The sequence below is a fragment of the Trichoplusia ni genome, chromosome 8, assembly GCF_003590095.1.
Source record: "Trichoplusia ni isolate ovarian cell line Hi5 chromosome 8, tn1, whole genome shotgun sequence".
Classification (NCBI taxonomy): domain Eukaryota; kingdom Metazoa; phylum Arthropoda; class Insecta; order Lepidoptera; family Noctuidae; genus Trichoplusia; species Trichoplusia ni.
The window spans coordinates 1,700,039-1,714,546 of NC_039485.1; the positions used below are offsets into that span (position 1 = coordinate 1,700,039).

Genomic DNA, 14,508 nt, shown 5'->3' on the forward strand with positions numbered 1-14,508 from the left:
GATATTATTTTACCATTATTTTATTATTAATCCTCTTTTCAATTTACTATAAATAAATGTAGATCTTTCCGTCTGTATCCTGTCATATATTTAATTTTACAGTAAACTTTAGCCTAGTTATTACTTCACGTCAACATTCGCCACGCAATCACACATTAATTCAACTCGTAAACATGTTTTACCACACCCAACGTTTACTCCCGAATATTACAGTAATTTATTTGTTTAAACATTACAGTAACATCATAAATAAGAGTAAGTATACTAATATATCGTTCACGATAGTCATCTGTGGGGTTTTTGCGCATTATATGTGGGTACAACAAATCACCACTCAATAAACAATGTTAAAAATCTCATTACAACAAATATTGCTAGAAAGCCAATGCCAAATAAAACGTAGAGTCCTCTCTCGAGATCAACTAGAATATTTTACACAATGTTAATACAATTTTGGACAATTTGACCTTTCATCAGACCCTAGATATCCCTTTATTATCACTATAAATTCCTTCATTTTGGGTCACTTTGGGTATAACTTATTTCGTTTTATATTCAAAGTAGCGTAATTCTAAAATACTGATAGGGCGCTGCTTAGTACCTGCAAGAATCGTTATTATACTCGTACATAAACAGATTCAAGATGACATGTATTTTTATTTATTTCTTTGAAATGTATCAAATTACGATACTACTAAATACTGGAGCGCGTTTTCTCTTTCTACATCCATTTTGAATACTTTACTACTAATCTAAAGTATAAAAACCTACCGTTAATTAAACTTTTTACTTGAAGCTTGCCGATGTTCAGCTGGTTATTATCGACAAAGGCACTGGTAAAAGAAGGTCTGGGTACATTAGGCCATGGACCGGAATAGCGTGTGAAGTAGAGCTGCTCCGGGCTACTAGAACCTGATCGCTAACCTTTACTAGACGGAGAGGCACCGCTAGAAGAAGAATCTCTGATTCTACTGATAGTTAGTTAAGAAAGATCTTAAGATCTCAAATTCTAGAAGGATGGAGTTGCGTACCCAGTGAAAGTATGTACCTACTAAGGCAAACACTGCATTTCTGCTGGGTAAAACTTCGACAAATAGGTATTCATCATCACCATTATCAGCCTTGAATAACTAGAAGCTTAGGGCTTCCTTTATTTATGCCATTCTTCTCCGTCTCTTGGCCTTCGGATACATCCTTTTCTAGTCATGTTTTATAATATAGTCCTAGAGCTTTTATCAAATAGTATACTATTGACAACTAATCATCGATGTCTCAAAATACGTAAAAGCAACAGCTGTTCTCTGTAATCAACAACAGCATAAATAAAGGTTAATAGCATAATTTCCTTTTACAATACAAACGACATTGTCCACTAGTATGTTGGTTCTCATTTCACGTGGTCACGGTCAATTGATTCCTTTGTCCTTTGCCCACAGTCGGGCTGAATTTTCCGTTTCGTTGAAGTACTGTGAACATACAAGCGAGTTTCTCATAAACATTATGTGAGAAATGAACCTTTATTATTTCGCTTTAGCATTCAGTACGAGACGGAATTGAATGAGCTTGGCTTTGCGTTATTTGGACCTCGTATGTTAGTAGGTGTGGTTTTTTTTTAGAGATCCATATTTTACTGCCTGCAATTTAGTTTCGTAGTTCTAAGTATTCGCACCAAATTCTGTGGTTATTCTTTTTTTATTATTAAATTTTTATTCAATCAAAAATACAATATTTTAAACAGTCTTCTTATCGTATGGTTATGATATACAAAACCTGGTGTTGTAACGTTTTAACCGTAGGCTATTCACGTAGGTTTACTTACTAATGAAAAATTCTCGGTAATCAAAGAAAAAAAAACCATCCTCAGGTTCCAAATAAATAAATTGAATATTTATTCTAGTACTAGCCGTTACCCGCGACTTCGTCCGCGTGGATATAAGATATAAGTTACGATTTTTTGAAATCTGATTAGTTTTAGAGTCCACGCATCTTCTGTCCATATTTGTAAAAAATTTCAGCACTGCTCGGCTCCTATTAATCATGGTGTGATTATAGATTCTATATCCTCCTCAATGAATAATCTATCCAACAATGAAATAGATAGTGAAATGAAGAATGGTACCACCTCATGTACTACTACTACCTGCTATACTGTACTACATCCTCCTTTAATAATGCTACCTGCTCTGCTGGTACCACCTTCATAAACTTTCAAGGTCATCAAAATATTATGTAAGTACCGCAAGTACTTACCATCCAACACGAAGTACTTACCAGCCAACACGAAATACTTACCATCCAACACCAAACGTACTTGAAGTAACAAACATACACACACACTCACGGTGAAGTGGGAAGTGATATTCTACAATCTACAAGTAAGTAAACATGTCATATAAATACGCCCACACTACATTCCAACATAAAGCTACCTAAATAGACAAACATTCTCATAATAAACACAGAATATTCGTAAATCCCTTTTTAACTTAACGAATTTAGATTTTCCATTAGATCAAAACGAGCGAAACACTTCGGAGTAATTCTAAGAATTTACATTTAAAAGTATATTCATGTCGCCTCGCCGGTGTGGCGGTCTGCGGTGCTGCGGCTTTCGGGACCTGGGCTCTTTATCAACTTAAGATAAAACTGAATTTGTTTTATTGTTTACCTACATAAATAAATATAAACAACTTTATTATAAGTCACGAATTTTGATTTATTACTTGATTCGCTTTAGTTCTGACCGTAGCAAGGTATATTATTTCCATACGTACCTAATTGTTTATTTTGATAAGAAGGTATTAGGTAGGTCTGTATTCAAAATGTTGTATCTCATGAGAAGTAACAGCTAAAAAGTTTAAATTATTACATGAGGTGTAGGTATTTCTGTTGCCGCAATATCAAATATTGATTAAATTCGTAGTTAAGCAATGGTAGTTAAATGTATTGGTGGCTTCGTAGTTCGATCCTAACATAGACTAGTAATAACGTGACTTTCTAAAGTTATGATATATGTAAGTAGGTACCTACTTTCTTAATGATCCTAAGTCACTGCTGACAGACGGTGAAGGAAAACCATCGTGAGGAAGCCTACATTCCAAATATTTCAATCTGAAATCGCCATTGCGAAGTGAGCTAGCCTTATGATTAATGATCAATTCCTCTTTTCGTTTGAGGATGACTCTACTCAGTAGGGCATGTATAGGTTGTATTTTTAATATAAGTAATAGTTTATGACATAAATTTGAGGAGTGGTGATTTTTTCTTATTAATTAATTTACTTCAATATTAGCCTTTTTGAATTCAGTGTGTAGAGTCCAACTCGCACTTGACCGGTTTCGTTTTGTGTACATATAGATAGATTGTACAGAATGAGCTCTTATATCACTACGTAAAATAATATATTAGTTAAGTAGCATTATTTGAGTTTATGAATGAACCGGAAGCCAGAGGAGTTACAGTATACCAGAATATACTCTGTGCAGGGAGGCACATTCCATTACAATAAACAACGCGTCACAAACACAAGTGACGGTTGGTCTACTTTTGTATCAGCGCCATCTATGGATAGCATCACGAACCACGTATGTTTTATGCTTACTTCATTTAAGCGGCATAGATACAAAATAGTGAAGAAAGCTTTTGGAAACTAGATAAAATACATAGTATTGTTAAAAATGGCTTACTTCTTAATTATTTATAAATTTCTTACTACAACTTTCTTATTACAACTATAACATTACGAAAATAAATGTTCTGAAATCGAAATTTTCATAAAGTATAAAATGAAGGTTTTTCACTTTTGATTTTATAGAAACTCATAGTTTCAACAAATGAAGAATTTGTTATTAAATCGTTGCACATTTCGTACTTAATTTAATTCGTTTGAAGTTGTTGAATTAAATAAATAAAATTAACGGACTCGATTTTCCATTTAGTGTAGCAAAAACAATGTCAAATCAAACAAAATATTATTTCACTGTGCATTTGAGATGCGCTTGTCGAAAGATACAAATTGAAATAATTAAATAATTTGATGCATCCTCTCAATTAACTTTTATTGGGTTGATAAATGCATACATCCCAAACGTGTTTTTATTTCAGTCGTTCAGCAGATTCAATCAAATACGGTTAGTTTAGTTATTTTGTAAGCAACATTGCAAAATATATGACGATAAGTTTTACGTTAGCGTACAATGGAATAAATTGAACTTTGTTCATAGACTGGTATTAGTAAGTGATAAATAATTTAAATTTATTTATGGCAATACCGACACAGTGAGCCATCGCCCTGCTAACGGTGTCATGGCGGTTTGACTTGTTAAAGGTTTTTTTGCAATAACTTACTAGTTAATGTGCTTTTTAGCAATTTGATCTTTGATTTAAGTTGATAATATCACGTGATACAAAATAGTTAATAATGCGCGAATACAAAATAGTCGTGTTAGGTAGCGGAGGCGTGGGAAAGTCCGCCCTGACAGTACAGTTCGTACAAGGCATCTTTGTCGAGAAATACGACCCCACCATCGAGGATAGTTATCGGAAACAGGTGGAAGTTGACGGACAACAATGCATGCTAGAAATACTAGACACGGCTGGTACGGAGCAATTCACAGCCATGAGAGACTTATACATGAAGAACGGACAAGGTTTCGTCTTAGTGTACTCCATCACCGCACAATCGACATTCAACGACTTGCAAGACCTGCGGGAGCAAATCCTGCGGGTGAAGGACAAGGACGACGTGCCCATGGTGTTGGTGGGCAACAAAACGGATCTGGAAGCGGAACGCGTGGTCGGCAAGGAGCAGGGCAGCAACCTGGCACGCCACTTCAACTGCTCCTTCATGGAGACCTCGGCGAAAGCAAAAATACATGTGAACGATGTGTTCTTTGACCTAGTACGCCAGATCAACAGGAGAACGCCTATTAACAATGAGACAAAAAAACACAAAAAATGTTTAATTCTGTAAGAACGCCGCTGGAGCCTCCGAAGCGCTAGGTATAAAATATTTAATAATTTGAAAGACTTCTGGTACCCGGATTTGGCTCTCGACTGTTCCCAAAGTTAACTAGGTCGGGTGTTGAGCATCGTTGCTTGGTAGTTATACCTATAGCATTTGGAGAATGTGCATTTGTTGAGTTGTTGTGACGGAGTGCTGCGGCACCAGTGGAAAATCCACAGAGCGTTTTGGATCCACTATCCATGCAAATGTATCTCTCATACCTTTGGTCTATATTTTGATAGTTATAATATTCAAGGATAGATTCAACGATTCTGTGTGTGTTTCACTCTAGAAATTCCAATTGTAATGTGAGGATGCTGTTAGGTTCAGAAGTTGTAAATGGTTATAAATTTAAATACTACTTGATGTAAGTATAAACATATTCATTTATTTAGAGGCTATGAGGAGTATGTTCTAGAATATCCTGTGACAATACTGACTTTTCATTTATTTTCATTCCAGTTATGTATCTAAAACATGGCACTACTTCATTATAAAATGCTATTCTACGTATGTACTTCTCATTGTTTCTCAAATTATGATTTTCAAATATATGAAAAGCAACTAAAAATATTTTTGTTTTAATAATAATATTATTAACAATATTAGGTACAGACAGTCCTCTGAAATTTAATTGAACAGGAAAATGAGTTAAATGTACTTATTTACCATGAAATTATCTTTCAAGGTTCCGTTGTAGTGGCACCATTGAATGTTCATCAAGTGGCTAACATGTTGAAGTGACTGCATTTATAGTTATATAAATATATATATCTGTCTGGACCTAATATAGATATAGTTTACCATTTAGTAGTTATTACCTAATCATACTGAGCATGAGAGCCTGGACTTCTGAACAGCTGTGTGAGAGTTGAAGCAGGCTCCGCAAAGACCTGGGCAATGTGCCCAAAGGCCTGAACCAGTATGTAATGTTTAAATATGTGAATTAAGAATACATTAAATTTTTTCAGAATATATTATTGTCTTGTTATATAATTCAAATGTATCGAGTAAGGAGTTGATAATGTGACACCATTAGGACTCGGTAACTTTTGAACAAATATTAGAGAGCCTTAGGTGATTGCACCCTGCGACCTTAGTCTCCAGTATGTGGTGGCGTCCCATGCCTTGTGTTATAACTGTTCACCACCAGCCACCATACTATAACCCCTAACCTATGAAATTGAGAAATAAGAAATTTATCGTTATTGTAAATGGATTAAAGTTTTATGATTACTGGCTCATTTAATATAAATAAATTATCAACCTATGTTTTGCTGCTAGAACTTTGTTAAACATATTATATAGGTGTTCAAATATTGTTACGGAATTAGATGTTTCCTCCATTCTCTTTTCTGTTAACATGTAAGATTTACTGCACAAGGATATTGGATATGACTTTGATCTGAGTTAAATTATATTTTTATATATATTGTGGAAATTAAGAACTTGTATATTTTTATCTTTTCAATCAATATGGACATGTACAATAATCTATTAATTTCATTTTTTTTGCATCAATAAAACCAATTTTAAATATTATCGTTTTGGGGTATGTTTTGTCCCCCCCGGCGGGCGCGCGGCGCTCCCGTGATGTCAATCGAGGTCGCGTCGTGATGAGTCACATCCCAGGCCCGCGCGCCCGCTCGCCCGCTCCGCACGACGGTACCCCTACCGACTATCAAATAAACCTCAATTGGCTCGGAATTTTAATGGAATTTAATTAATTGAAACAACCATATACCATCTACAACTATTTTATTGACTTGATGAGTGTAAAAAAAGTTACATAAATGTGTCTACACTTAATTCTAAAACTAAACAGGATACAAACTTGATAAAAAATAATGTATGGCAGTGTGACGTGGCGGGCGTATGTCGACATTCTAGTAACATAAGAATTGACACAGTCCAGTGGAATTGAACACAATACGCCTAACTTAATATCTACGTATGAACTCGATAACTAAGCAATCTAATCTATGATGCAAAACAAGTGTTGGGTTACAGTTGCTTTAGTTTCCTATTGACACACCCCATGATGTGAAACAAGGTCTCGTTCATAGATCGAGCTCACTATGGGGCGCGTGCGACGAACAAAGTAATGTCTTAATAGTAAATACAGCAAAGTCGCAAACTGGAAGTTACAAGCATGTGGGAGTGTGAATCTACATACAATAGGGTTGTCTACAGTGGCGGCCGATAGCTGGCGAAAGATAGGACAATGAAATGGTGTAGGACCATTTTTATCAGGCAACAGGAGCCTGTCGGCTGCGCTTATCGAAACGGGGTCAAATGTTAGCGAGAACTATTGTTACTGTCCTTTTACTAACTATATACTTATTTAAGCCAATCATTGCAAGTACACCTATCAGCTCAATTTGCTTTATGATAAATGCTCACAAAATTACTCTGATAACAGCTATCCGAGTTTATTCATGTTTAATAAAAAATAGTGATAGCTAAACTGCCTCGCCCCCTTTACGATAAAGCGTGAAGTGAAACTTACACGTATTTCATAAACTGTGTGTTTATTATAAAACATGTTATATTACAATGGCTTGTAACAATATTACAGTTTCAATTCAACTTTGGAGGTTTCGGGAAATCCACTTATTTTCCTAAGATAAGTAACTACGTATGTTGAAATAAATATCGTAATTACGTGACCATTATTAAACAATGTTCATAAGTCATCGAGGCGGAAAACGTGATATTATAATACGTACCTAAGTGCCGATACATTTGTTACACATTACAGATTTTAATTAATATAATTTATTGATTATTCTACTAGGACGGAACCATTTGCCGTTAGTCTTAATTAATCCTATCATGACTAGTCCAGGTGACTATAATAGGTACTTATATTAAATATAAAATTTGCATAATCACACAATAGACATGAAACTGAGAAATCTTCACATTATCTTTTTTCTAAACACATGAGCACATAGTAATTTTAAACTAAAACGAATAACGCATTTCATTGCCAAAAATAATTACTGATACAAAGAAAAAAAAACTAAATACAAACTTTATAAAAAATCATAAATTAGTTTTTTTTTTAATTTAAGTGACTAGAGATGTCCAAGTTATAAAGAAACAATATCAACACAGCTTAAAAAGTTGTCTAATAATGTAATTACAATTATTAGTTTGTACTAAGGATATTCAAGTTATAATTAATTAGCAACATGTTGACATACATTTTTCTTTATAGGCACATCGTTAGGTCATAATAAACCAATTAAATTAACGACCATTTTTTAATTGACAATCATACTTTGACATTGGTATGTCGTGTCAACCTATTACCATTCCCGTGGGATTCAAGACATTTTAGAAAAAACCATTTGACTAGATTAAAAGCACACTTTTCATACAATTTATACTAAACTAGATTATTACTGAGTCATTGGCGTTAAAAACAGCGTTTCCTCTGTTTCCGGTCTTTGAACTGACCTCGGGTATGAATCATCGCCAAGACGTATTGACTCATTCGTGTTATCAAACAAATCATTGCTAAATGACAAATATACTTCTTCTAATTATTCGTGAATAGTTCGTGCAATACCTAGAAGAATCTTAAAAATTCGGTCGTTTGAATAATTTTAATATTCAACCACAGATTCATCTCGACCACATTACACTCGAATATATCTCACATGACGAGCTAAAAAATAGTAAAAACTTAATCATACATCCGTTATGGAATGGGCAGTGATGACGTCACACTGTACCGATAAGTACAATGGTATTCAGTATTAAGTACTTTTACTGATTAACGTTTTCGTAACAACTTTCAACATTTTGGTCCATCACGAATGAGGCCTGTTTTCATAATTCGAAGGCCAGTGTTCTTTTTAATCGTCATAAATACTCGCCCTCGCGAATCGATAGCCGTACCTTATAAGTCGTCACAAAACAATTTACTTACATTTAAATTTTCGAACACAACTAAGATATGGCGTAATTCGAAAAACTGGTGATAAACAATTCGAGGACAGGAATAACATTGTCACCTATTGTATCGATTGTATCTAGTAATTTTGCACACCGCGGCCGCAGTTATAATAGAAACTTGAAACTACACAGCCGGTTATAAATTACACCATCTGTATTCCTATTGTGTGTTTTTTACACAATGCTCGAGCGTCGGCAGCTCATTATTGGTAAATATTGGCTTGTTGCTGAAGTTTTGTTTATTTGGACGAGTCGTAGCTATCGTTGAGCGGCGGCAGGCTGTGCGTGAGCGTGCTGTCTAATTTCCTTGCTTCATGCTCCAAGGTATAGGAGTCAAGCGCTGGATCCTGCACAAAAAATAGAAAATATTAAAAAATATGATACACAGAAATTAAAAACACGATTAATTATACAACAATATTTCGCTAAGAAGTAGTAAACTAAACATTTTTCTTAACATAGTCTACGCAAGTCTCTTTAGAAATTCCACAGACTTATTGTAACCATATTAATAAAAACCTTACACTTGTTCTCATTATTATCCCTAATAAATCACAATACATAAGCCGGTACCTACATAGTAACACAATCATAACATACACAAGACAAGGTTGTTTGCCACACATATAGTCGGTATTCCAACAGGTGTCTGCATGTCTTGCCTTCACCCTTTTAAGTCTAGCTGAAAATCCGGTTGAGCAACAGATACCGAAGCAACTAAACTTCCAGTAAAAACGCGGGAACGAACCGTTAGCAGCGAACATACCTTAGTCATTTAAATCGGTACAAATGCACCTATTATGGTTATTTCCTCACGTTTTCCTTACACGTAATCGCACAGAAATGTCCACGCTTCATACATGATACATCATCCACCGCTTACTAACCTACAGCTTTTAATTCCTCTTAATATCTCAATTAGTGAATCCAATGTCTCATGGAGACTAATTGTCGTTTCTGGGCTAGTTTTTTTGGTTCTTGGTAAACAATAATGACGGTTACGTTTAAATTTATCCTTATTGATCTATTTTGTAAGTGATTGATATATTTTGTAAGAAATATATCTAGCAGTTGTAATGGGTACTGCGTATCCATTTAAAAATATTAAATTCTTCATTTTCTAATAGAATGTATTACAAATGCCCATATAGAACTGCGACAGTTTAAACCACTGCATGTGTAGGCCGAGAGCCGGAAACCTAAACCCGAATGCATAATAAGAGGGATGCATAATGCATTCACATGTCTTGCGTGGATTGCGACGTTCGACGACATTCGGTATTAACAAGCCACCATATTAGAATATTTTACCGGCGATTTAGTTATTTCAATGGAGATATCACATGTTTGCGGTTTACCGGCTCTTTGAACCTGCCTGCCTAAATTCTCTGCAAAGGTAAATTACGAAAATTTCCATGAAGGATTAACAAAACGTCAAAATAAACTCGATTGATTAAGTTGAGTAGGATCTTAATAAACAATATTGAAATTGTAATTCCTTAGTCACGATTGAATGATTCAATGAGGGTCTGAGATACAAAGTTAAGTCATAAGCTAAGATCATAGTTTCTAAGCGTCTTCTTACAAGCACGTTACGCGTGACGCAAATGCGTCAGATTGGATCGCTTAAATGGACATAGGTCCACTTAAAACCATAGAATGTCTCTCAAAGTACTCTACTTAATATTATGCCAATGTGACTAACTAAAGGTATAAAATATCTAAAATTACGTGAAGGCATAGTAGTCACAAAGGATAACAAAGCAAACGACGTCATTAAATATTGAGTTTCCCTGAAACTAATCTAGTTTCTAATTAAATACCAACAAACAACATTTAAACGACGAATGAATAATCATCGTAACTTGAATAATAAGTTGAAATGTTAACTTGGTATGTAAGTCGAGATGCTTTAAACGTTATCTTCAAGTTACATCTAAGTGTAGTCTCAACCTCGAAACCTACTTAACCTTGCTACCTAATTACAAATGTCTTAACTATTATATGGCTTTAAAATCTCTTAGTGGTTTTTAACAAGGTTTTAAACATTTTACACATAATAACACGTTTAATTCTATTTTCGTCGAAACGTGCTTACTTTATATTTAAGTTTGGTTAATATTTTTAGAGATATTACATTATCAGCCACTTACGTATCTACATTTTGTATTTATTATAGTTATTTCAGTAGGCATATTATATACTAATTTACAGTTTACCTACTTGATAAGCTTTCAGCAATTTATAATAGAGATATAAGGAAAAATTTGAACGTCTAAATTTACAAACCGCTTTTAACATATTATCTCGTTATAGTTGTTAATTTGACTGTTGGAACTGTATAGATAATGCTTAATTTAATTTAATTACTAACTGCTGAAATGCCTAGAACTATCGTAATTCTAGGTAAAATAGTTTTAGAATATCCTCTATACAATTCATGGCTTTACAATATATTCCTACGTTTTTGCTTTGGGCAAAAATCCCCGTTTATCAATCGGATAATTGGACATGTAATTTCCTTTTAAAAACACATGTTTGTTTATTTATCTAATGCACTATATCCAGTAAACATCATGTTTTGTGTGGCCTTGTTATAAAAGGAAATATAAACACTAACCGCAAAATCCTGCGCAGAAAGGACAGGGACTATGTTCGCATCCTTACGTAATTATAATGTCATACGTATAATTAGTTTGCTGCAGTCAAGGAAATTTTTACCAGTAGGTAGGTATTTGGGTTTCGAGATTCAGAATTGGTTATTAATTACTAGGAAAATATTAATTTTAGGATATTTCGTCGGCAGGTACTTTTTTAATATGCACGAAATTTATCAAGTACCAACATCCCTTGCATCAAACGTTGAGACATTCTCCCTCAGGGCGAAGACTACCTAATCTTACAGTTTTCTTGCCTTAAAGTTACCTACTTTAAACAGGTCAACTTAATGCTGGGTAGACCTTTAAATAATACAGAGACAATCTCGATCTCCGTATTATTTTTTCATCTATGAGTAGTTGTAACATAATCACAGACAGCGATTATAATCAAGGTTGTCAATCAATCTTCTATCTACTTGTTTGTGTCTATAAATATAATCAATATAATAAAATGATTTATTTGCATCGTAGCTTTTATGAAAACTACATAATTGTTTTTTTGACTATAAAGGTAGTTTACATAGTAATCTACAAAAGTTTTCTTTACAAATTTGGAACAACCTGTACGTAAAGAACTATTGCCCACTTAATGCCTGTTATTCGTAGATAAGGAATTCCACGATTGAACTTTCGCGTTAGAGTGATCATAATTTAAGTTACATTTTGATTAATTAGTTTGCTTGGAAAAAAGTCTGCCGATGCCTATGATTAAAGGCTTCTAACCCTAACCGGTTGTCAAAATAATGTCGCCAATGTAGCGCCACGTTGTAGTTTCATTCACTCATCGGCCATTGTGATTAGCAAAATTGGGGCCCTGTGGGTATTATTATATCTGTATTTACCTGTGAGACAGTCCGCAGCGAGTCCCCGAGTGCAGAGCGCAGCCGCTGCACGTCGCGCGCGGCGCGCCCGCTGCGGGCGATGTACGCCTGGCGACGACGGATCTCCGCCGTCAGCTGGGAGCGTAGCTGGGACGCCTAGCACGAGACAAAGATATATAAAGTTAATTCATTGTAATTATGTGAGATTGAATTTAAAAATATTAAACATTTTTATTGAAAATTAAAAGTAAACAAAAGAAAGCTTAGGAGACAGGTTACAAATCAAAATGAAGTCAATAACAATATTAATAACAAAAACAATATTAAATCGGTATTAGCTGAAAAGGCAGCTTTTTATTTATTGATTTAAGCAGCTCTCAACTTTTAGCTCAAGACAATCAGAAAAATAACAGTATAGAAAATCATATAGACACTAAGTACCTATGCAAACAAGAGTTTTAATATATTTCATTGCAAACCGTAGATCAGTGTTCGTAATTGAAAACTATACCATCAACACTCGTTTGTTTATTTTACTAACTTTCTAGCGAAATCAAAATAATCTTTACAATCTTATCGCTCCAACAACTCGAAACGTTTATCAGTCGGAAACATGATTTTTATCTGTTTCCTTATTACACAGCAATCAGGCATTGCCGTCAGATAAGGTTAACTGAAATCTGTCAATGGTTCACTTTCATCATAAATAAACTTTTTCTTGTAATTGATGACAAAATCGATTGATAAATTTGAGTAATTGATTTAAAACATGATTTAAGTAACTAGCAGGAATTTTTATACTTTCCCAATAAGGCAAAGATGCCAAAATCAGTAATGACCAAATACCTACTCAGTAGGCACCAAGACTTGAAGAATCAACGAGTAAAAAGCTTATAAAAACTCTCTTTTATTACCTACTCACTTATGTCATCAGAAATACTAAAAATAAGTATAGAACATTTTTAAGGGTTTCTTGAGCTATGTCAGTCTGCCGGGCAGCTGATACTGTGAGACCAGATTGTGCCTCAACCATATGAAGAGAAGGAATCAGGTGCAACACTCAAACTCATTTATTTTCCGGTGTGAAACGCTAAAGACGTTAACCCACACTAAGGGCACGGTTTGGTTTTATCGGAGTCTCGCCAACTAAAAACCTCAACCTTCAATTCACTCATGCATGCTCAGCGCGACTCCAGCTGTTACAGTCAAACCCCTACCTCATTTAGTCTAGCTACATACTATTACTTGTGGTTCTTAAAAACAAAGTATATAATTTTTTCTCTGGGATACTATTTTCATATTCACCTGGTTCTCGAGTCTCATGATCTGCTGCCTGTAGTTGGACTCCCTGGTCTCGAGCAGTCGCTCAGCCTGCAGCGCCGCCTGCCGGTAATGTTCCACGTCTTGGCGGCGGGAGGGCGACACCGACGACAAGTCTGTTAGGTAGCGGGTGCGGGCCATTGCTAGTTCAGCTTCCTATGATATACGTAAAGGGAGTATAAGTGATTTATCAAATATAATTTTATACTATATAACTTTACCAGCAAGACAAATAATGTTTTTAAGTTATAGCGTAATTAGAAGATAAAGAAACGTTAACCCAAACAAATGAAAACACATTTTTCTAAACGCTAAAAATGAGTAGTCTCATGGTTTGACGCCGTGGGGGTCATATTATATCCACTCAACTAGTCAATTTTCAACAGCTCAGCGTTCCAAATGTTACAGACTTTCTCACCACTAAATGTCTTTTAGCCAATATTGTCATAGAAATACAAATACTCACTTTATCGGACAGTTCTTTCTCCAAGCGCCGAATCTTCATCCTCAGCTCTCTGTTCTCGAGCTCCAAGAAACTCAAGTCGGTGGTAAAGCCTTTGTCCTTGCACGGTATGTTCGCCGAGTCTTTACACAAGTCCTTGTAGCCGCGCATCGATGAGTCCTTTGTGGAGTCTGGTCCTATGGGGTGAAACGAAAATTGTACAATTTATGTACGTTTTGAAAGAGAAGTTCTATTTGTTGAGTTGCACCGCGTGATTTTTAAAATGTAAGTGGG

General features: G+C 35.0%; 2 protein-coding genes across 4 annotated transcripts in view; one reads left to right on the forward strand and one right to left on the reverse strand.

Annotated features, from left to right (window-relative positions):
* Window positions 1–4,262: 4,262 nt before the first annotated feature.
* LOC113497012 (ras-related protein Rap-1b) lies at window positions 4,263–6,549 on the forward strand. The gene has a single exon (XM_026876445.1). The coding sequence runs from the start codon at window positions 4,421–4,423 to the stop codon at window positions 4,970–4,972; it is 552 nt and encodes a 183-aa protein (XP_026732246.1). The 5' UTR covers window positions 4,263–4,420; the 3' UTR covers window positions 4,973–6,549.
* A 197-nt stretch (window positions 6,550–6,746) lies between these two features.
* The window catches only part of LOC113497011 (rootletin), a 59,226-nt gene continuing 51,464 nt past the window's right edge, over window positions 6,747–14,508 (reverse strand). For all 3 annotated transcript variants that reach the window (XM_026876442.1, XM_026876443.1, XM_026876444.1), the window contains exons 35-38: window positions 14,239–14,411; window positions 13,758–13,928; window positions 12,474–12,608; window positions 6,747–9,318 (exon numbers count right to left, since the gene is read on the reverse strand). In XM_026876442.1, the coding sequence (XP_026732243.1) occupies window positions 9,211–9,318; window positions 12,474–12,608; window positions 13,758–13,928; window positions 14,239–14,411 (587 nt within the window). In that variant the 3' untranslated portion in view covers window positions 6,747–9,210. The remainder of the gene's footprint in view (window positions 9,319–12,473; window positions 12,609–13,757; window positions 13,929–14,238; window positions 14,412–14,508) is intronic.

What these genes read in the sequence shown, in the direction of transcription:
- LOC113497012 (XM_026876445.1), top strand. Translation starts at nt 4,421, where the DNA reads ATGCGCGAATACAAAATAGTCGTGTTAGGTAGCGGAGGCGTGGGAAAG.